A 23010-nucleotide genomic window follows, 5' to 3' on the forward strand; every position below is an offset into this window, starting at 1 on the left:
CTGAAATCAAATACCCTAAGATTTCAGCCGCATCTGTCAAATGCTCAGTGAATACAGTGGTACCTCGGGTTACATACGCTTTAGGTTACATACGCTTCAGGTTACAGACTCCGCTTACCCAGAAATAGTGCTTCAGGTTAAGAACGTTCCTTCAGGGTGAGAACAGAAATCGTGCTCCAGCGGCATGGCAGCAGCAGGAGGCCCCATTAGCTAAAGTGGTGCTTCAGGTTAAGAACAGTTTCAGGTTAAGAACGGACCTCCGGAACGAATTAAGTACTTAACCTGAGGTACCACTGTATTCAACAAGTATCTGAAGATTTGGAGAATACATGGATAATACGTGAGATCGAAACTCACAGAGGGGAATTTCTGGGGAGCAAATTCACTGCAGCTCGAGCGATAAATAAGGGGACACCAGCAATTACAGGGCATCCTTCGAAAATGGCAATTTAATCAGCTGACGTTAACGAGGCATCCAATGCTGATATGATCTCGGTGTTGTTGACCCATTCAAAGCTAGGCTTGATGGTGATTTGAGGCGACAATGTTCCTGTTGCAAAGAACACTGGCTCTAATCTTCTCGACTCTCTGGCTGGTCCCAGGGCCGGAGCTAGGAAAACAGAGGGGTCAAGGGGGCAGATAGTTGCTGAGATAATGGACATACAGGCCCCTTCACTCTCTACATGACTGTATTAAAGAGCCAATGAACCAAAGGAGTGTTTCTGCCACTTTGCAATGTTCACCAGAGGAATTTTCCACCCTGTGACTCTAACACTTCCCATGAGAGTTAAGGACAGACCAGGGGTCTCAGGTCCATTGGTGTCTGGTCCAAAAGTGGAAATCTGGACACAAAGTTGTTGAGTTTTTTTGCCAGGGTTGTTGAGCTTTTTGGGAGAGGGGGTTGTCGAGTAGGGATGGTCTAGGGTTACCAGACGTCCCTGGTTCCCGGGGACAGTCCCCAGATTTGCAAATCTGTCCCCAGAATGTCCCCAGATTTGCAAATCTGTCCCCGGGAAACATGGCAGCGTCATCCTCAGCAGACTGGAGCCAGCCTGTTAGCGCAGTTGGCTTTGGTTGGCTTCAGGAGCTGCTCGCTGCCATGGCACCAGCCATTTTTCCTCGCCTGAAGTCCCCATATGATGTGTCTTGTGCGCAACACATCATATGGGGACCTCTGGCGAGGAAAAATGGCGGGCACCACGGCAGCAGGCAGCTCCTGAAGCCAGCGTGCTTTCGAAGTGCTAGGTGGGCAGGAGCAGGGACTGAGCAACGGGAGCTCACCCCGTTGTGGGGATTCGAACCGCCGACCTTTTGATCGGGAAGCCCTAGGCCAGGGGTCAGCAACCTTTTCCAGTCGTGGGCCGGCCCACCGTCCCTCAGCCCATGTGGTGGGCTGGACTATATTTTGGGGAAAAAATGTGAACAAATTCCTATGCCCCACAAAAGCCAATGCAATTCTGGGCTGCATCAATAGGAGTATAGCATCTAGATCAAGGGAAGTAATAGTGCCACTGTATTCTGCTCTGGTCAGACCTCACCTGGAGTACTGTGTCCATTTCTGGGCACCACAATTCAAGAAGGACACTGACAAACTGGAACGTGTCCAGAGGAGGGCAACCAAAATGGTCAAAGGCCGGAAACGATGCCTTATGAGGAACGGCTAAGGGAGCTGGGCATGTTTAGCCTGGAGAAGAGGAGGTTAAGGGGTGATATGATAGCCATGTTCAAATATATAAAAGGATGTCACATAGAGGAGGGAGAAAGGTTGTTTTCTGCTGCTCCAGAGAAGCGGACACGAAGCAATGGATCCAAACTACAAGAAAGAAGATTCCACCTAAACATTAGGAAGAACTTCCTTGACAGTAAGAGCTGTTCGACAGTGGAATTTGCTGCCAAGGAGTGTGGTGGAGTCTCCTACTTTGGAGGTCTTGAAGCAGAGGCTTGACAACCATATGTCAGGAGTGCTCTGATGGTGTTTCCTGCTTGGCAGAGGGTTGGACTCGATGGCCCTTGTGGTCTCTTCCAACTCTATGATTCTATGATTCTATGATTCTAAATAACCCAGAGATGCATTTTAAATAAAAGGACACATTCTACTCATGTAAAAACACGCTGAATCCCGGACCGTCCGCAGGCCGGATTGAGAAGGCGATTGGGCCACATCCGGCCCCTGGGCCTTAGGTTGCCTACCCCTGCCCTAGGCTCAGTGGTTTAGACCACAGCGCCACCCACATCCCATCTTGGCAAGTCTACTCAGAGTTAAATACCATCTATAAAGACAACTCTGAGTCTCATGCTCTGCTCTGCTGACTGAGCTATCCCTCAGGTGGCCATATACTGAGTCTCAGCATTGCCTCCACTGACCGGCAGCAGCTCTCCTGAGGTGTTTCAGCAGGGAGTGTCTCCCAGCCTTCCCTGAATATGTTGAGGAGTTTGAATCTGGGGCCTTCTGCATGCAAGGCACATGTCCTACTGCTGAGCTGCGACCCTTCCCCAAAGGCACAGCTGCAATGGAATGCAGAAGGAGCCAGGTTTCAAGACTTTTAGTCCCCCTCTCGTGCAGCGACTGCTGTGCAAGAAAAAGGGGGTGGTCCATAATACAGTGGTAAAAGGTAAAGGGACCCCTGACCATTAGGTCCAGTCGCGGACGACTCTGGGGTTGCGGTGCTCATTTCGCTTTACTGGCCGAGGGAGCAAGCGTACAGCCTCCGGGTCATGTGGCCAGCATGACTAAGCTGCTTCTGGCGAACCAGAGCAGCGCACGGAAACGCCGTTTACCTTCCCGCCGGAGCGGTACCTATTTAATCTACTTGCACTTTGATGTGCTTTTGAACTGCTAGGTTGGTAGGAGCAGGGACCGAGCAACAGGAGCTCACCCCGTCATGGGGATTCGAACTGCCAACCTTCTGATTGGCAAGTCCTAGGCTCTGTAGTTTAATCCTCAGCGCCACAGTGGTACCTCGGGTTAAGTACTTAATTTGTTCCAGAGGTCTGTTCTGAACCTGAAACTGTTCTTAACCTGAAGCACCACTTTAGCTAATGGGGCCTCCCGCTGCTGCCGTGCCACTGGAACACAATTTCTGTTCTCATCCTGAAGCAAAGTTCTTAACCCAAGGTACTATTTCTGGGTTAGCAGAGTCTGTAACCTGAAGCATATGTAACCTGAAGAGTTTGTAACCCGAGGTACCACTGTACCGCAAAGAGCCCCTGACCTAAATAATAGCATTTATTGACACATGGGGTACCTTTGGTGTGCGCATACACAGAGAAACGTTATTCTGATTTCCCCAGCAGTTCCAGATGTGTCACAGATGCATCTCCTAAATTGGGTTGCATAACCACTTTTTTCAAAAGAGAAAGCACTCTAACGCACACTGCTGGTCTTGTTAGCTCTCTTATCTGGTGAGTGAAAACGGAAAACATGTGGTTTCTTTCCTTAGAAAACAGCCCTTGGCAATACCAGGGAACTCCAAACCTGTCTTTGCCAAGCGTGAGAAGCTGGGGGCGAGGGGGCAGTCAAAGTTTGAACCCAAAGGAGATAAGAGGGTAATGCATCTCTGTTGTGAATCCACAACTTCCAGTGCCGGGTGATGATTCAAAACCTGGTCTCCCAGCTCCTAGTCCGACACTCTAACCACTACACCACGTTGCCTCTCAAAATTAAAAAGCCACCCAGTGTGGGAATCCACTGCGTCTGCATGCTGTGAATGAAAGAAGGACTCTGGCTGGCAGGAAGACAGGCATCAGCTTGATGCCAGAGTTCACCTGGCTTATATTTGACTCCCCGGTCAAATTTTGACCTATAAAGCCTTAAACAGCTCAGGACCACAATACCTCAAGGACCACCTCTTTCCATATGAATCTACCCGGACCCTGAGATCATCTTCCAAGGCCCTTCTTCATGTACCTCTTCCTTGAGAGGTCCGGAGGGTGGCAACACGAGAACGGGGCCTTCTCTGCAGTGGCTCCCTGTCTGTGGAATGCTCTCCCCAGGGAAGTTTGCCTGGCACCTTCATTATACACATTTGGCACCAGACAAAAATGTTCCTTTTTAACCAGACTTTGGATGATGTGATTGACTTCCTATACCCTTTTAAAATGTCGGGTTTTGTTCTGGACGGGGTGTTATTGGGTTATCATTTTAATTTTGATCAGAGCTTTTTTTGGGGGGGCGCAGGGGTACGCGTACTCCTAAACATCTTGTGAATCTTTGTACTTTTGTCCATTTACTATATTTATTTTTATTTACTTATTTCCCCCGATTTGAACTACAAAATGGTGATTTTCTTGAGTCAAAATGAGAGTACCCCTAAACATTTTTTTTTGGGGGGGGGAAGAGCACTGATTTTGATGGTGTATTTTGTAGTTTTATCTTTTGATTTTATTCTGTGAACCGCTGAGACCTCTGGGTATAGGGCGGTAAATAAATTCAATTAATAATAACAATAACAATAACAATAATAATAATAATAATAATAATAATAATAATAATAATAATAAACAAATAATTAATTTCATTAGTCGCCATGAAGGGGCCCACTTTGCTCCTGACCCTACGCAGACGGCTACAATGGCTTAGGCGGGGGGTCTTTGGCATTCTGAGCCAAATGCCTAGAAAAAGCTAATTAAATTATCCCGACAGCCTCGGTGTCCTTTATTCCGCCACGGCTTCCTGCGGCAGGCCGGCAATTCAACACTCTGCAACTGCCTCACGGCGCTTTTGTGCCTTGTTTACCCTCTCAGGTTGACGTTGCTGCGCCAAATGACAGGGTTGCTCCGACTCTGGGGTCCCTGAAATCTGTATAATCAAACCTCTGAGCTGCAGGTCTCTTTACGTGTGGGTCAGGGCCGGGGGTGCCAATAAGCGACGAAAGGGTCCTTGTCGGCGGCTGCTACGGTCATCTCCGTTATGCGCCTCAGCACATCTGTGGCATGCGGAGAAAATGACACGGAGAGAACCTCTGTGAGATGCCGCGGAGTTTGAAATGTGTGCATACCCAAGCAGGGTGGGTAACCTTGGGCCAGTGGGCCAAATACGGGGCCCCCAATAATGATGATGATGATGATGATGATGATGATAATGATAATGGTGATGATGATGATGATGATAATAATAATAATAATAATAATAATAATAATAATAATAATTTATTATTTGTACCCCGCCCATCTGGCTAGGTCTCCCCAGCCACTCTGGGCGGCTTCCACCAAAGATTAAAAATACATTAAAATGTCACATGTTAAAAACTTCCCTGAACAGAGCTGCCTTCAGATGTCTTCTAAAAGTCGGATAGTTGTTTATCTCTTTGACATCTGATGGGAGGGCATTCCACAGGGCGGGTGCCACCACCGAGAAGGCCCTGTGCCTGGTTCCTTGTAGCTTTGCTTCTCGCAGTGAGGGAACCGCCAGAAGGCCCTCGGCGCTGGACCTCAGTGTCTGGGCTGAACGATGGGGGTGGAGACGCTCCTTCAGGTATACCCAAGCCACACCCCCTCTTTTCAGGCCACACCCCCGGCCAGACCATGCCATTCAACGCAGCGAACGAAGAGTGCCGGCTTGGCTGAGGATGCTAACCTTCAGAGAGAGGAACATCCTCTGCAAATTAAGACACCCTGCCACCCTGCTTTCCCCGGAGAGGTGGGTCTGACCCTGCTCCCATTCTTGCGCTCCCCAGCTGCCCAAGGTGCCAGCGGCCTTCCTCCCTGCCTTAGACGCGGGAACGCCCAGCAAAGCCACTTCCACCTCTGTGATTCTGTAGCGCCGAGTTGTGACTTCGCTGCTCCGCATTCCCATTCAGGCAAACGAGCTGCCGAACATCAAAGATGAGAGAGGGAAGACAGATTGCCATAGCAACCCTCTCCTTCAGTGACTTGATGATGGGATTGCCTTACATCACCGGCTTGGCTGAGGCAGGTCAAACAAAGGTGCCACCTTATTTTGCCAGTGGGCCTGTATTTTTTAGAGGCGACCGCCCACCCTCGCCCGGCAGCATCAAGCTGCACAATAAAACCCCGATATAAATGATAAGATGCTCCGTTCCATGATATTCCTCTCGCCGCCGCCGCTTGCCAACAACAAATCACAAGTTTTGCAAATGCTTTTAAAAAAAAGGAGATTCAGGAGAGAGAGAGAGAGAGAGAGAGAGAGAGAGAGAGAGAGAGAGAGGAACACACAGAGAGAATTTGTACAGGATTGCTGCAATTGCATATTAATTTTTCATCCGGTGCTGCTTTAGAGAGGATCTGCTTGTATACCAACCTCGCAATCACCGCCACTTTCAAATGAGGAAAGCTCAGATTCTGCGTTCGAAGAGGGAAAGGTTTAAGAGGGTCTTTGGCCAAATGTCTTGCGGCTGGTCCCCTCTTAAGATGGTGTCCGCCCCCCAGCCCAAACATTGGCTAAACCTGTGGCAGTTTGGAGTTGGCTACTGGTCACCGTTTTAATTTCCCCACAAAGCTTTTAATCTACAGCATTAAAGTTGTGAAAAACTCCCGGGAGAATTGCCACCTATTCTCTGTGTCTTTGATTGCCCTTTTGCAGGCAGAAATTCAACGGGTGCCGTTCCTCTTTGCAGGCAATGGGTTTGTTGTTGTTTAGTCGTTTAGTTGTGTCCGACTCTTTGTGACCCCCTGGACCAGAGCACGCCAGGCACTCCTGTCTTCCACTGCCTCCCGCAGTTTGGTCAAACTCATGCTGGTAGCTTCGAGAACACTGTCCAACCATCTTGTCCTCTGTCGTCCCCTTCTTCTTGTGCCCTCCATCTTTCCCAACATCAGGGTCTTTTCCAGGGAGTCTTCTCTTCTCATGAGGTGGCCAAAGTCTTGGAGCCTCAGCTTCACGATCTGTCCTTCCAGTGAGCGCTCAGGGCTGATTTCCTTCAGAATGGAGAGGTTTGATCTTCTTGCAGTCCATGGGACTCTCCAGAGTCTCCTCCAGCACCAGAATTCAAAAGCATCAATTCTTCGGCGATCAGCCTTCTTTATGGTCCAGCTCTCACTTCCATACATCACTACTGGGAAAACCATGGCTTTAACTATATGGACCTTTGTTGGCAAGGTGATGTCTCTGCTTTTAGTACATGTCAATGGGTTAGTACATGTCAAACTACTAATTTAAACTCAGCTAATAATATGCAGATCAACGGGTTAAATCTGCATAGAATGAAAACAGATCAGAAGCTGCCTAATACTGAATCAAACCATCCGCTCCTCTAGTCCAGCGCAGTCTAAACTGACAGGCAGGAATCCTAGCATATCACTTAATATTGTAACATTACAAAATAAGAATACAGGTCTCTGCCCCTAAGAGCTTCCAGTCTAAATGGTGGCAATGGGAAAGATGACAGAGAGGAAGGGAGGAAATCTAATTATCAAAGTATTATGTCCTTGGAAGATGCAACTATTAATGGCTGTTTGCCTTTAAATCTCAGTGGAACCTCTACATTAACAGAAAGTATACCTCTGAATATTACACTAAATGTAATGGTCCATTTAGGTTAGTATTGGTCACACCGAGCGGATTTTAGATAGGCCTCTGTCCCAGTCCTACCTGGGACAGTGAGGCTGTGGCTCCAGGAAGGCAATCTTGAGGGATCCCCATTCCACCTTGCCGGTGGTCTCTGGGCCCTGGAACCCAGCCTGACCTTGCCACGGTGTCCCTGGTTTTTTTGCTGAATGGTCGCCCGGCCAGCACTTGCTTGCTCCTCTCGAAGGGGTGACCCCAGCGTGGCCCAACCCCTCTCCATGGGCATCGGGGGTGTGGGGTTCGCCCACCAAGGGCTGTGTTGGCCAGCCAGGCTCCCTCCTGCGCTGGCGGGTGGGCAGGCAGCACGACATGGCCCTGCTTGGCTCCAGGGGCAAAGGCTGGGCTGACATGGCGGGTTCTGTGCCCTGAGCCTGCCTAGCGTGTGCCCTGGGCACCAGCAACCCATGCTATGCTGCTGAGCTCCAGTAGAGACATATACAGCGTCCTTCCCCACTTTCCAAGAAATCTCACCATATTGCAACTGCCCCGCAGGCATGTCTAAATCTGTTGTTGTTGTTGTTGTTGTTGTTCTTCTTCTTCTTCTTCTTCTTCTTCTTCTTCTTCTTCTTCTTCTTCTTCTTCTTCTTCTTCTTCTTCTTCTTTTGCTAATGGCATTTGTAGAGTTGATTGAGAAGACTGAGATTATCCTACATGCAGTAATAATCATCTGCAGAGGAGTTTGCTTGATTAGCGCGGATGCACAGTGGAACGAACGGGGTGGGTTGAAATAAAAGTTGGGGAACGAGTTACGTATAATCCTGGCACCCAGTTTATGGAGTCTGCACCCGCAGCCACTCTGCTTAGCTCCTGTTATCGTCGGCTGGAGCACTTTTTGGACATCTCTTCTTTCCACTTTCCTCTCTCTTTTTTTCATTGCTCCATTGTTTGGGGTTTGGGGCTCGTTCCCGCTGCGCACAATGACTCTATTCATACAAACCGTTGGCTCGGTGAAATAAATAAAGAAATGAAATTAAAAAGTGAATGATTAACCTCGAATGGAGGCAAAGAGCCCTGGGAACCTGTGGGCAGAAATGGAATCCGGAGCCTGAGGGGTCCAGCGCATGACTTTGGTGGTGGGGAAATTAAGGGAAGAATAGGTAATGAAACTTTCACTAAGCGGCTCGACTCTGGGCAAGCCAACCTGCTCTTTGAATTGCAGCAGCGGAGTTTCGAGTAACCTTGCTGTTGCCCTCCAGAGTTCCACTGCCATGCTTGTGCACGGTTGCTATAGAGATGTGTCACGCAGAAATCCGAGCGACACTGCTGCCATCCCCTGGGCAAGGCACAGATTGTCCCATTTTTGGACCACGACAGTACAGACCCCCTCCAGACAAGCTGTTTAATCAGGGTTCCTCCCGAGTTGATTGCACAAGGCTTATGAGGGGGCTAGACAGCGCCCGGCCTTTACAGAGCATTTGTTCTGCTTTGTTTACGGGGCAGTCATACAGCAATGAGCGTCCGTCCTGATTTATTTGCACAAAGCTATTTCGGTGGTTAAGGGATGCGGGTGGCGCTGTGGGTTAAACCGCAGAGCCTAGGACTTGCTGATCAGAAGGTCGGCGGTTCGAATCTCCACGACGGGGTGAGCTCCCATTGCTTGCTTCCTGCTCCTGCCAACCTAGCAGTTTGAAAGCACCTCAAAGTGCAAGTAGATAAATAGGTACCGCTCCAGCGGGAAGGTAAACGGCGTTTCCGTGCGCTGCTCTGGTTCGCCAGAAGCGGCTTAGTCATGCTGGCCACATGACCCGGAAGCTGTACGCCGGCTCCCTCGGTCAATAAAGCGAGATGAGCGCCGCAACCCCAGAGTCGGTCACGACTGGACCTAATGGTCAGGGGTGCCTTTACCTTTTTATTTCAGTGGTGAGACTGCAGGCCGCTCCTGATATATTTCTTCTACAAAAATATTGCAGTATTATATTTTTACTCCGCCTTTTCCTCCCAAGAACTCAAGGTGCCACTGTTCCCCCGCTTCCCCATTTTATCCTCACGATAAGCTTGCGAGGTAGGTTAGGCTGAGTAAACATGACTCTCGACTTGCTGACTTGCACCAAAAAGACTCAAATTTGTCTATGGTACAAGGAGTCGGTGCATACCCCATCCCACCAAATGTTATGGCGCATTCTCCAGCTGCAGTTTTCAGTAGTTTTATAAAGAGCTGGGAATTGAGGGCTGAATAACAGGACATGTATATAAAATTAAGCATTGCCCAGCACTGTTTCTTAATGAAGGAAAGGCAGATTCGGGAGAGGGGCAGAGAATCAGAAATAAATTTCCCGTCTGCAGCTTCTCTGCCCAAATGGGTGTCTCCCGCATTGGAAGACACAAGACCTACCCACCTTGGAAGAATGGCAGACGCAACTAATAGACTACATGGAGATGGCGGAAATGACTGGCAGAATCCGGGACCAGGGAGAAGAGTTGGTGGAAGAAGATTGGAGGAAATTTAAAATTTATTTGCAGAAATATTGTAAAATTTTTGAATGTTGATGACATTGAAATGAATTCAAGGAGCCCTAGCAACAAGGTAAAAAGTATAAGGCGATTAACAAATGGACAAACTAATAGATCATGAATTTGCTGAACTAAATTTAAAAGGGATACAAAAATGGGAGATGTGAGGAAGTCAGGAAAATAAGTTAATTTAAAGTGGAGAGATTAAGAAAGAGAGAAATTTTGTTTTTCTTTTATATGTGTGTTTTTTCTTCTTTTTGTGCTTAATGTTTGTAATTTTGTATTTTGTATTTTTGTGCTTTTGTATTTTTCTATTTGTCATGTATGTGTCTTTTGTGCTCTCTAAACTTTTTTATTGATAAAATCTAATAAAATATTATATATAAAAAAACCAAATGGGTGTCTCCCAGTGCAGTTCAAATGAAAGCTAAACTCAGATTTTTGGACCGTGGTGGTGCTGGGGTGGGAGTGGGGGAGGCAAACCAGAGAATCTGTAGACATAGAATGGGTTAAGTTACTCGCCCTGCTTCTTCACTCCAAATTCCTTCTCACCTCCCGAAACTGCTTTTTTAATGGCATCAGGGCTGTATGCCTGCTTAAGAAGTGGTACCCAATGTTATGTACTGAAGTTCTCACCCTGGGCCAGCAGGGGGATACTGTAGATAGTTTTCACTCAGGTCCACATATGCAAATAAGGAATTGAAAGTGACATTCAGTGATTGGATAGTTACAGAAAGTTGTTACTGTTGCTTTGTAGTGGAGCTCTATATAAGCAGGTTGGCTGAACCCTTCAGCTCAGTTCTGTTCTGGCCTGCGAATAAACAAGAGCTGTCTGAAGAATTGCTGTGTCGTCTGATATGTTCACCCACAACTTAACACCCAAACTTCTGCTGGTTCCTGGGGGCAGGATACATAAACCTGGAACTGGTGGTTTTGGAACAGAACACCAAACAAGACGTTGTTTCTTGCCTAGGTTTATTTGCCAACCTTTATTGAAAAGCAGTGTGATTTGGTTGGTGGTCACAACGATAGGCAGATTTGGATGCAATCTTCTCACCTTCATAAACAGCAGCTAGGAACAAGAGCTGGGCATCTATTGCTCCTCCCCTCCTGCTCTGGCAGGTTTTCTTTAAACCAGAATTTCCTACTACACACAACTCTATTTGACAATCATCACTTAATATCCTAGCTGGGACACTAACAGCAAAGCAGAGTTCCCCTTTTGGAACTTAAAACAAACCAGGACTTTCCACATGAGGGTAGGGGTGAATTCATAGTTTTCACCTTTGTTTCAGGCTTCACAAACCATGGTTTCTGAACCAGGGACTGCTGCATCCAAACCAGACTATTGGCAGGGTGTTTAGACTGTGCAGCGGTTTGTGGGCTTCTCTCCGCCGTTTTCGGCTGCGCTGACGCTATTCTTCTCTGCTGAGCTTCATCGCCAGAAAGCTTAGCGTGCTAGCTAAGCTCGCGAAAGCAAGGGACAGCAGGGCGATATAAAAACTCTCTCCTAGGAAACTGAGCAACTCGGCGTTCATCAGATCATCCCTGTAGATCCGTTCGTTAACCGTCACAAAACACCAGCAACAGATTCCAATGAGGATTGCAAGGAAGATGCCTGAAGAGGGAGGGGAAAGAAAGGCCATTAGCAAGGTCTCATTAGAGTCCAGTTCTTCCTGTTTGTGTCATAGAGATGGAACAGGCAGGCAGGGCAGCTATGAGCTTATCTATTGACAGCTGTTGGTTCTGGAAAGCCATGCACAGTGCTTAAATTTCATCTATCTATCTGTCTGTCTGTCTGTCTGTTATGTACTGAGTTGAATAGGATCCAAAATGCAGCAGTATGATTGGTCCTAGAACAATAGGACCCAGATTGCAGCAGTCTGATTGGTCCACAGGAGCCACTCAATCCAGCTCCAGGTGGAAGTGAATCCACAACCTGATTGGCCTACAGGAGAATCCTGGAATTAGCCACGTGGGGCCCATTATGTAAATAATGTATATAAAGCAGACATTCTGGGGGAACTCCTATTCCTCCTCACCACTATGAGCTGAATAAAGAGCATGAAATCCACTCTCGACTCCGAGAATATTTCACTATCTATCCTGAGCCCTGCAGGATCAAGCCAGTGGCCCATTCTGGGTGATGCACAAGACTATTTAAAACAACACATAAAATCTAAATGTCAGTTAAAAGCCATTCAACCAATAAAACAGTTCAGCAGCAATAAAAAGAAAACAGATTCCACCTAGAGTGTTGCACCCAAATGCCTGCATGAAAATGGGTATATTATTGCCTTCTGTTATGGAGGGAGATTGCCTTATCTCCAGAGGGTGTGAGTTCCACAACCAGGGAACCACCATGGAGAAGGCTCTAGCCCCCATCACTGCAAGAAGCTGCCTTATACAGAGACCATTGGTCCATTTTTTAATTATTTTTTTAAAGAAGAGTTTGGATTTGATATCCCGCTTTATCACTACTCTAAGGAGTCTCCAAGCGGCTCACAATCTCCTTTCCCTTCCTGCCCCACCACAAACACTCTGTGAGGTGAGTGAGGCTGAGAGACTTCAGAGAAGTGTGACTGGCCCAAGGTAACCCAGCAGCTGCATGTGGAGGAGCGGAGACGCGAACCCGGTTCCCCAGATTACGAGTCCACTGCTCTTAAGCACTACACCACACTGGCTCTCACCATTGGTCCATTTGACGCAGTGTTGTCAACACTGACTGGCAGCAGCTCTCCAGCATTTCAGGTAAGGGTTTTTCCCAGTCCTACCTAGAGATGCCAGGGAAGGAAGCTGGGAGCCACCGTGTGGAAGACAGACCCTTTACAGCGGAGCTACAGCCTTTCCACAAATGTTCAGCCCAGCTTGGGATTATTGATACACTGAGCCAGCAAAGTTGTTGACGTAAATGTGAGTCATGTAGGGTGTGAGAAAATTAATGCAGACAAATACGACAGCATTCTTAACCCCGTTGCCTGCTGGCAATCTATGCTTAGTTGAATTTGTCTGCATTAAATCTCCCACAATCCCCTTCTCACTATAGACTCAGCTATACAGCGGCAAATAAAACATTTTAAGTGTGTTCTAAGTACAATATACAATGTGACACTAGACGGCGATGGCAAAACTTATGGAAAACTCACTGTATTTTTAAAAACACTTTTAAAAAAGCATTTTCAAAACAGTTTTTATATGTTTGTAGATTCCACCAGCATGGCATGCAAAGTTTTATTAAACTACTCTCAGTCACATTGTAACCTCACAGTGCCCAATTGGAGAGATATGGGCGGGTCAGGTATAAATTAAATTTAAAATCTACTCTGCCTTCTCTTTGTGGATAAATGTGAAAGGCACACCCAGAAAATTTATACCCATTACTTTTGTTCTCTCACTGACACCTAGATTTTGACTGTGGGCTCTTTGGGAATTTTCTGTGTCTTGTGCCTTATTCACGGTGCATCTTCCACAACAACCATGAAAACTATCAAGACCTGCAACAACACATTGCTGTGTGGGGTGTTCCTGTCCAGGGTTCAAGCCAGCCATGCCCTCTCCCAGATTTCCCCATTGCATTCCTCCACCTCGGTTTTCCATTCCCCACAACAGTCACTTATTGTTCTGTGAGCCATGGAACACGTCGAGTCGCGACAAAGCGCGCAAGGGCCGCTCTCTTCTGTGAGCCAGCTATGCATGCAAACTGAAGATTTCCCTTGCTCAATTTTTTTAATACCAATGCAATTATGCGTTGAGTTGAAACTGTCCCTTATGCAAAAGAACCGGCAAGTCTACGTAGAAGCTGGCAAATTACCTGACAAAATGTGCAGGGAAGTAGCAACGGCTGTTTTATGTTTGCCTAGGATCTCAATCTCCATGAAATCCAGGAGAAAAGCCGCAAAGCCCAAGAACATGCCCATGAAACAAATGCTTATAAACCACGGCACGAAAGCAGTGTTGGGAAAGAAATGAACATCCGCTGTTGGAATAGAAAGGAGAGGGAAATTCATATAGCAAACTGTAAAGGTAAAGGTACCCCTGACAGTTAGGTCCAGTCGTGGACGACTCTGGGGTTGCGGCACTCATCTCGCTTTACTGGCCGAGGGAGCCGGCGTACAGCTTCCGGGTCATGTGGCCAGCATGACTAAGCCGCTTCTGGCGAACCAGAGCAGTGCATGGAAACGCTGTTTACCTTCCCGCCGGAGCGGTACCTATTTATCTACTTGCACTTTGACGTGCTTTCGAATTGCTAGGTGGGCAGGAGCAGGGACCGAACAACAAGAGCTCACACCATCGCAGGGATTCAAAAATGCTGACCTTCTGATTGGCAAGCCCAAGAGGCTCTGTGGTTTAACCCACAGCACCACCTGCGTCCTGAACACCAACCTAAAGGTAAAGGGACCCCTGACCATTAGGTCCAGTCGTGGCCGACTCTGGGGTTGCGGCGCTCATCTCGCATTATTGACCGAGGGAGCCGGCATACAGCTTCCGGGTCGTGTGGCCAGCATGACTAAGTCGCTTCTGGCGAACCGGAGCAGCGCACGGAAACGCCGTTTACCTTCCCGCCGGAGCGGTACCTATTTATCTACTTGCACTTTGACGTGCTTTCGAACTGCTAGGTTGGCAGGAGCAGGGACCGAGCAACGGGAGCTCACCCTGTCGCGGGGATTCGAACCGCCGACCTTCTGATCGGCAAGTCCTAGGCTCTGTGGTTTAACCCACAGCGCCACCCGCGTCCCGAACACCAACCTAGAAGGCTTTAAAAGAGGACTGTGACAAATTCACGGACAAGAGGGCTGTCGATGGCTCTTCCCTGCCTCCACCGTCAGAGACAGCGATGCTTTTGCATACTACCGGTTGCTGGAAACTACAGGAAGGGGAAGCATTCTAGTACTTAGGTGCTGCTTGCCAGTTTGGCACAGGCATCTGGTTGGCTACATCTTGTGCGAAAAGGATGTTGGATCCACCTAACCCCAAGGCTGTCTGTTCTGACTGGCAGCAGAGCTACTAACCCAGCATGTGGTATCCATGGCGCTTTTATCTAGAGATGCTCTGGTTTGTTAAACAGGAACCTGATACTTTGGAGCATATTTTCTTTTCTTGTGATTTTGGCATTTATGCCAGAAGAAAATGATTAGAGGCCTTACAACTCAATAGGCAGATTTCTATGCTACCAACGGTTCAGGACCTGTTTTCGGACAGGAACGATCAAATTACTTTAACAGTGGCTGAATTTTTGAGTGCTGTTATAGTAGAAAGACTGAGCCATTATAAAGAAAATTAGTGGTTCTTAATTGATCGGGGATTTGGTAGTGCTGTATTGTATTTTTTTATGCAAATTGATCTTCTCTGGAGTCAAAGATATGACTGGGACAAACCTTGTTATGTTGAGTTCATATTTTGCACAATTTGTATACGGTGTCTGTTTGATAATGTGTGGTTTGATATGCCTAATAAAGGATCTTGATTAATAATTGTTAAACCTTGCCAGTCTGCCTACCAAGTCCTGAAGCAAGACTTTGGAACTCCCTCCCTAAAGAAGTCAAACTGGCCCCCTCCTTGTTGTTCATTTGCTAGCAGGTGAAGATTTCTTGGTTCAACAGGCTTTTGGGAACGGATTGCTTTTAATGAAAAGGGTGGTGCTGTGCTGTTTTAATTATACCAATGTTTAATTGATTTTCAGTTGTTTTCCCTCTGTGTTTTTAGCTGCTCTTACAGTGGAACCTTGGGTTGCGGACGTAATCCGTGACAGAGGCATCTTTGCACGCTTCTGCGCAAGTGGAGAAACCCGGAAGTAACCCTTTCCATTACTTCCGGGTTTCCTGCGGCCCGCAACCTGAAAACGCGTAACCTGAAGTGTCTGTAACCCAAGGTACCACTGTATTTTTATCTGTAAACGGCCTTCACTGTCAGGGAAAAAGACGGGGGAATAATAATAATAATAATAATAATAATAATAATAATAATAATAACAACAATTTTATGAAAATGACTTAGAGAGAGTCTGTGCCTTGGCGTCTGCTCAGCAAACGCCTCAACCTGCTTTGTGAAAGTAGCAAGTCCAGGGTCTTCAGGGAGTAGAACTTTGTATTCACTATTCACTCACTCAGCGCCGTAACGATAATTTACGACAACCATGGACGGAAATACAAGGCTTCAGCAAAACTAACCGAGCTTTTGCAAAAGCTTTTTGAAAAGCAAGTGATTTAAATATACTTTTAGAGGGGTGGGGTTGAACTCCTAATTTTAAAATAGTTTGAACAGTGAACCACAAGAGCAAATGAAAGCAACGTAAACATAACCACCTACGCCTAGCTGATAACACCAAGATTTCAGGTTTGATCTCTATATGGGATAGAGGGGGTTGGACTAGATTTGGGGCCCCTTGATGCAGAATCCCCACCCACCCTGAAACAGCGCAGGAGCAGGGGCTGTTTGGGAGAGAAGGCCCTCTTACGAATGTGTGTGCCGTTGGGTTGATCTGCCTCGTACACTTCCATCACGTCGGGCACCCCGAAATCGTACGTCACCCACCGCTTCGGCTGCCTGGTGTACGGATATTGAACCACGGCCACCCACTTGAGCAGGGAAACGGCCACGCAGAGGCTGGCGAGGCTCAGGCACTGCATCAGAGCGGCCAGCAGACAGTAGATGGTGGACAGAGACAAGCCGTTGAGCTGTTCGTGGACGGAGCGGGCCCGCACGCCTCTCGACGCCAGCAGGACGCTCAGCACCTCTGTAGACTGGATCGATTCTTGGTGCGACTTGCACACGTGGGCCTCCTGTGAAGACAAAGGGTGGGGCCAGTTCCATACATGCCACAGACGCTCGGGTTGAGGTTTCTGCGTTGCAGGGGGTTGGACTAGAGGACCTCCAGGGTTCCCTTCCAACTCTGTGGTTCTCTGTGTCCTGCCCACTGTGGCTCTCAATGCACCCAGGAAGCTATTTTTCACCATTGCTGCAGGCCTCCTTCCCGTGGAAAATCTGAAGCTGTCTTTGGCCCCATGTGCATACCTCGAAAGTATCCCAGAAAAACATTTCTCCGACGCAAATCATAGAATCATAGAGTTGGAAGAGACCACAAGGGCCATCGAGTCCAACCCCCTGCCAAGCAGGAAACACCATCAGAGCACTCCTGACATATGGTTGTCAAGCCTCTGCTTAAAGACCTCCAAAGTAGGAGACTCCACCACACTCCTTGGCAGCAAATTCCACTGTCAAACAGCTCTTACTGTCAGGAAGTTCTTCCTAATGTTTAGGTGGAATCTTCTTTCTTGAAGTTTGGATCCATTGCTCCGTGTCCGCTTCTCTGGAGCAGCAGAAAACAACCTTTCTCCCTCCTCTATGTGACATCCTTTTATATATTTGAACATGGCTATCATATCAGCCCTTAACCTCCTCTTCTCCAGGCTAAACATGCCCAGCTCCCTTAGCCGTTCCTCATAAGGCATCGTTTCCAGGCCTTTGACCATTTTGGTTGCCCTCCTCTGGACACGTTCCAGTTTGTCAGTGTCCTTCTTGAACTGTGGTGCCCAGAACTGGACACAGTACTCCAGGTGAGGTCTGACCAGAGCAGAATACAGTGGCACTATTACTTCCCTTGATCTAGATGCTATACTCCTATTGATGCAGCCCAGAATTGCATTGGCTTTTTTAGCTGCCGCGTCACACTGTTGGCTCATGTCAAGTTTGTGGTCAACCAAGACTCCTAGATCCTTTTCACATGTACTGCTCTCAAGCCAGGTGTCCCCCATCTTGTATTTGTGCCTCTCTTTTTTTTTGCCCAAGTGCAATACTTTACATTTCTCCCTGTTAATAGGGATGTCCTATTCCTCCTCCTCCTCCGCCACCACCACCACCATCATTTTATTATTTAGACCCCGCCCATCTGACTGGGTTGGCCCAGCCACTCTGGATGGCCTCCGACATACATAAAAACATAATTAAATGCTTTAAAAAAACATCCCTACACGGGACTGCCTTCAGATGTTTTCTGAAGGTTGCCTAGTTACTGATCTCCTTGGCTCTGGGGGTCGGATAACTCTAGACCCGCGGTTCCCAATGTGGGGCATATTAAGGGGGGGGGGCAATTCGAGAACGAGTTATTAACAGTTAATGGCCTTTTAGGCTTCCTCCACGTGAATAGGAGTTCACTATTTGAATAATAAGAATTATATGTCACAGGGGGTGGTGGGTGGCACCAGGATGTGAGAGATGCTTAGGTGGGGCACGGCAAAAAAAAAAAAAAAAGGTTGGGAACCACTGCTCTATACCCTCCAAAATAATGATAATAATAATAATAATAATAATAATAATAATAATAATAATAATAATAATAATAATCAATTCTTTGTACCCTGTGGCTTCCAACAGAGATTAAAAATAGGGACATCATAAGGGAAGGTGGGACATTCCAGGCTCAAAAAAATTACGGCTTCTGTAAATCTGGGATCGTCTCTGGAAAATAGGGATACTTGGGAGTGATATCCCATTTTTTATCACGACTGAACGGCCGCCATATAGGTTGTAGCTCCTGTGCCTGCGAACTTTGGGGAAGGGCGCCATCTTGTCCTCCACCTCAGGCCGCAAAATGTCTTGGGAAGTCCCTGCGAGAAGCCCATGCTTCCTAGGGCCTCAATCCGAGGCCTAACCTCTCATTTATGGCATGGATTCCGGATTCTGGCCTCATGGCTTGCTCCAGCCTTCGGAAAGGCCTTCGCTTTGCCACATACACGGACGCCTGAGGCGCAAGGTTTTCGCCTGCGCACCAACAATGCCGGCTCCTCAGGCCTGTTCCTCAGGCCCAGCCTCAACTGTTGCTCCGCCACTGTTATGCGCCCAAGGGGGGTTGCGCTCTCCAGCCCCAACCGCAACCTCCCCACGGTCGCCTTGCGCCCTGCGCATGGCGGCTCACCGGGACTTCGTTCTGTACCGACATGGCTGCGTGTTTCCCTCCAGTCCCATGTGGCTGTGCGCAGACTGGCGCGCGTGGAAGCGACAGCAGGCCAGAGAACCTCTGTGGCAAAACAATGGAAGGGCAACTGTTCTGTTGCCACAACTGCCGGCGCATCAATCACATCAGCGCCAGGGATGGGGAACCGTAGGCCCGCCACATGGCCGAACTGTGGAACTTGCTCCCTCAAGAGGCAGAGATGGCCGCCAGCTTGGATAACTTTATGATCACTGCTCTATAGCAATTGTTGTTATACAATTCCATTCACCATATAGATGGGTTTATGAAGCATTTCTGTATCCTTCTGCTGTGCTGAAGAAGAATTCCACGAAACAGTGGGTATATCCTGAGGTTGAATCCTGACAAGACAGAAGTACTGTTTTGGGGGGACAGGCGGGTGTGGGGGACTCCCTGGTCCTGAATGGGGTAACTGTGCCCCTGAAGGACCAGGTGCGCAGCCTGGGAGTCATTTTGGACTCGCAGCTGTCCATGGGAGGCGCAGGTCAATTCTGTGTCCATGGCAGCTGTCTACCAGCTCCATCTGGTACGCGGGATGAGACCCTCCCTGCCCGCAGACTGTCTCGCCAGAGTGGTGCATGCTCTAGTTATCTCCTGCTTGGACTACTGCAATGCGCTCTACATGGGGCTACCTTTGAAGGTGACCTAATCCAGAATGCGGCAGCTAGACTGGTGACTGGGGGCGGCCGCCGAGACCACATAACACCGGTCTTGAAAGACCTACATTGGCTCCCAGTATGTTTCTGAGCACAATTCAAAGTGTTGGTGCTGACCTTTAAAGCCCTAAACTTATACTGGGCCTCAGCCCAGTATAACTGAAGGAGCGTCTCCACCTCCATCATTCTGCCTGGACACTGAGGTCCAGCTCCGAGGGCCTTCTGGCGGTTCCCTCACTGCGAGAAGCCAAGTTACAGGGAACCAGGCAGAGGGCCTTCTTGGTGGTGGCACCCGCTCTGTGGAACGCCCTCCCATCAGATGTCAGAGAACAACTACCAGACTTTTAGACGACATCTGAAGGCAGCCTTGTTTAAGGAAACTTTTAATGTTTAATAGGTTACTGTATTTTAGCGTTCTGTTGGAAGCAACCCAGAGTGGCTGGAGAAACCCAGCCAGATGGGCGGGGTATAAATATATTATTATTATTATTATTATTATTATTATTATTATTATTATTATTAAGCACTTCTGTCAAAAATACCTGTTGGAGCACTTGAATCTCAGTGCTGTCCTGCTCAGAAGTTGAACTGAAGTGTTCCAAGTCGGCGTTCCTTCAGGTATACTGGACCGAGGCCGTTTAGGGCTTTAAAGGTCAGCACCAACACTTTGAATTGTGCTCAGAAATGTACTGGGAGCCAGTGTAGGTCTTTCAGGACCAGTGTTATGTGGCCTCGGCGGCCGCTCCCAGTCATCAGTCTAGCTGCCGCATTCTGGATTAGTTGTAGTTCCTGGGTCACCTTCAAAGGTAGCCCCATGTAGAGCGCATTGCAGTAGTCCAAGCGGGAGATAACCAGAGCATGCACCATTCTGGTGAGACAGTCTGCCGGCAGGGAAGGTCTCATCCTGTGTACCAGATGGAGCTGATAAACAGCTATTATTAAGTATATACATTCAGTGAGCCCCAGAAACCAGACCCGGTGAGAAAATGTGCTGTGTATTAAATAGCCAGTGGCACTGCATCTATAATGTTAGACACCTTTGTTGAATTTTGTGTGCAACACTGCTATTTCTAATAATCTGGGAAGATGCGCTATCTGGGTAGTTTTTCTGCCCTAAAATCGTGAGCCTGTTTGAGGAGTTGACAGTGTGGTGCTGTGGGTCCAATGGTATCCCTGTGGTCCTCCTCTGGCACCCACAAAGTCCTCCGCCACCTGTGTAAAAAAAAGGACTTCCTTTTGTTTCTCTGGAGCCTTCCATTCAACTTTATTGTTTGCTTGTTTTTAAATAATTTTTTATTAGGTTTTACAATTCCATCATTATAATAACATATCAAATCACATGCTGAAGAGTCCCCAGATCCCCCCCCCAACTTCTCTCAACTTCTTATTCTGGTTTTGAACACATTTCCTTCCCCTGCTTGCTATATTACCCTTTATATCAAATTCTTTATATCCATGAAGGGGGGATTGTGGGGTCTCCGAGAAGACTGATCGATCGCCAAATGATTTATATCTGTGGAATACAGTTCATTTACATTGCAATATTGCAAACAGTCTGCCCAACAATCTATAGCAACAACTCAACAACGTGGAAGACACTGCGTCACTAAATCTCAAAAGAAAGGTTTGGACAACAGCCCGGATTGGAGTGATTTAACAACTTGGGAGTTGCTGCGTCGTTTAACTCCAAATGATAAACCTGGATGGGAATGAAGTCAGGAAAAGCTGCTCTGGTAAATAGACAGTTGAAAAGATATATATTTACAAATAAAGCTGTATTCGGTGGATGGAAGGACATATGATTTTTGACATGATTGAGAATCGCATAGTCAGGGACAAATAACTTTAAAGCGTTAAGACCTAGTAGGCGGAAAATATGGAAACAACGAGAAGAGGCAGGACTGAAGATTTGGAGATATGCTTCAGAAGTCCAGACTATGGGGAGCCCGGAAAAATTAATAATTACAATTTGGACTACAATTTGGTCTTGTTTTATTTTAGTTTCTTGTTTTTAATTCGATTATGATGTGGATATGTTGATTGGCTGTTTTTATTGGAAAATCAATAAAAATGCTTTTTTTAAAAAAAATAATCTGTATATCCAATAGTATTTTCTTATCCTTTTTACATTAGTTGCAAGTGTTTACTCAACTTTATTGAATGCCCCCTAATTCCAAATATTACATCAAAGCCCTCATCATGCTGTCTGGGGTTTTTCCTCTGCTTTTCTGACACTTCTCTCTCCTCCTGAAACATTATTTTATTTTATTTTTTGTAGTTCTGCAAACCTGCAGGTTTGTTCAGTCCTACCAATACCTCTCTCTTGTGGACGGTGACACTGGTTTGACTATAGAAACAATGGCACTCACGGTGTGAAAAGGAGCAGAGGGAATGATGACACCACTTAACAAACAAAAAAATTATTTGTCATATATGTATTTGTTTACTTTTCTTTTTTTTACACACAATTTTGGCCTTCCGCCAAGAAATCAGGTGATTTCTTCACCCGAGTCTCCTGTTTTAATTGATACACTGTTTTCATTTGATTATTTTATTGCATAGTTTATAAAGAGACCACTTCATTATGCATTTTAATTATTCTGATTTTTTTTTAAAAAAACGGCGACGACACCAGTCTTCTGATTCTGTATGATACTGAACAAGCACAAGAAAGTACATAAAACGACACCGCATTTTAATAATGTTTTACGGTTGGCATTTGGGTTTTGTAAACTGCTTAGAAGCCATCGTGGCATATAAATTATAATATATTTTATATATTACTTTATATAATATATTAAAATATATTAAGCGGCATATAAATGAAATGACAAGGAGGAAAACAAAAACTCGATGGAGACACCCGTTTTATAACCACGCTTTATTTCCTCTGAGCGTGTAAAAATTGCCTTTTCATGCCACCCCCTTAGCGATTGCTCTGGCCTCGGGTTCCAGGTTGATGAGAGAATTGCTCTGCTGAGCCAGTTCTGTAATGGAGACGCGTCCCCTCCGCCGAATGAAGTCGGCCACGGCTGTCATTTCCTCTGTCGTGATGTAGATGAACTTTCCTCTGTCATCGATTACGCCTAGAGGCAAGGCCAAACCGGAATTAAGCTCCACAGGCTGCACTTTTTACCTTCGTTTTATTGCCTAGCTAGGATTTCTTAATCAGCCCGTCTCCAAAGGTTTGGGTTCGGCTGCACGATATAAATACTTAGGCCTGTAACCTCTAATTGACAAATTGGTTCCATTAGGGCCCTAAATGTGATTTTAAGTGTCCTACTAATTAATGGGGGTGGGTGGGTTTGCTTTTACTCTTCTTGGCAGGTTTGCCTACATCGCTCTATCATCACCAGCCAAGGGCGAGGCAAGATGTGTTGCCTGGAGCATGTAGCTTGATGGAGGAGGAA

The 23010-nt window shown here is 47.0% G+C and overlaps 2 protein-coding genes across 8 annotated transcripts in view; both read right to left on the reverse strand.

Moving 5' to 3' along the window:
- Positions 1-10934: 10934 nt before the first annotated feature.
- On the reverse strand, positions 10935-19233 carry LOC308594318 (uncharacterized protein). 7 transcript variants are annotated; one of them, XM_081207384.1, is made up of 4 exons: positions 19195-19233; positions 16431-16755; positions 13788-13952; positions 10935-11594 (listed from the first exon to the last, which is right to left on the reverse strand). In XM_081207384.1, the coding sequence occupies exons 1-4, from the start codon at positions 19216-19218 to the stop codon at positions 11392-11394; spliced, it is 717 nt and encodes a 238-aa protein (XP_081063510.1). In that variant the 5' UTR covers positions 19219-19233; the 3' UTR covers positions 10935-11391. The 7 variants fall into 7 exon arrangements, with proteins under 7 accessions (XP_081063510.1, XP_081063507.1, XP_081063511.1 ...); XM_081207381.1 differs by lacking the exon at positions 19195-19233 and adding an exon at positions 18888-19124; XM_081207385.1 differs by lacking the exon at positions 19195-19233 and adding an exon at positions 18521-18847.
- A 3233-nt stretch (positions 19234-22466) lies between these two features.
- DDRGK1 (DDRGK domain containing 1) overlaps positions 22467-23010 on the reverse strand; it is a 33508-nt gene continuing 32964 nt past the window's right edge. Inside the window, exon 9 of the mRNA XM_081207365.1 lies at positions 22467-22686. Coding sequence (XP_081063491.1) covers positions 22514-22686 — 173 coding nt within the window. The 3' untranslated portion in view covers positions 22467-22513. The remainder of the gene's footprint in view (positions 22687-23010) is intronic.

The sequence above is a fragment of the Podarcis bocagei genome, assembly GCF_964188305.1.
Source record: "Podarcis bocagei genome assembly, chromosome: 9".
Taxonomy (NCBI): Eukaryota; Metazoa; Chordata; class Lepidosauria; order Squamata; family Lacertidae; genus Podarcis; species Podarcis bocagei.

Bases quoted from the DNA above. Each gene is read 5' to 3' on its own strand.
- LOC308594318 (XM_081207381.1), bottom strand. From the start codon at position 19,043: ATGCGCCGGCAGTTGTGGCAACAGAACAGTTGCCCTTCCATTGTTTTG. The intron at 16,756-18,887 runs GTGAGCCGCCAT...TTGTCTTCACAG, and splicing joins CGGTACAGAACGAAGTCCCG to GAGGCCCACGTGTGCAAGTC. The intron at 11,595-13,787 runs GTAATTTGCCAG...CTCCCTCTTCAG, and splicing joins TTCCCTGCACATTTTGTCAG to GCATCTTCCTTGCAATCCTC.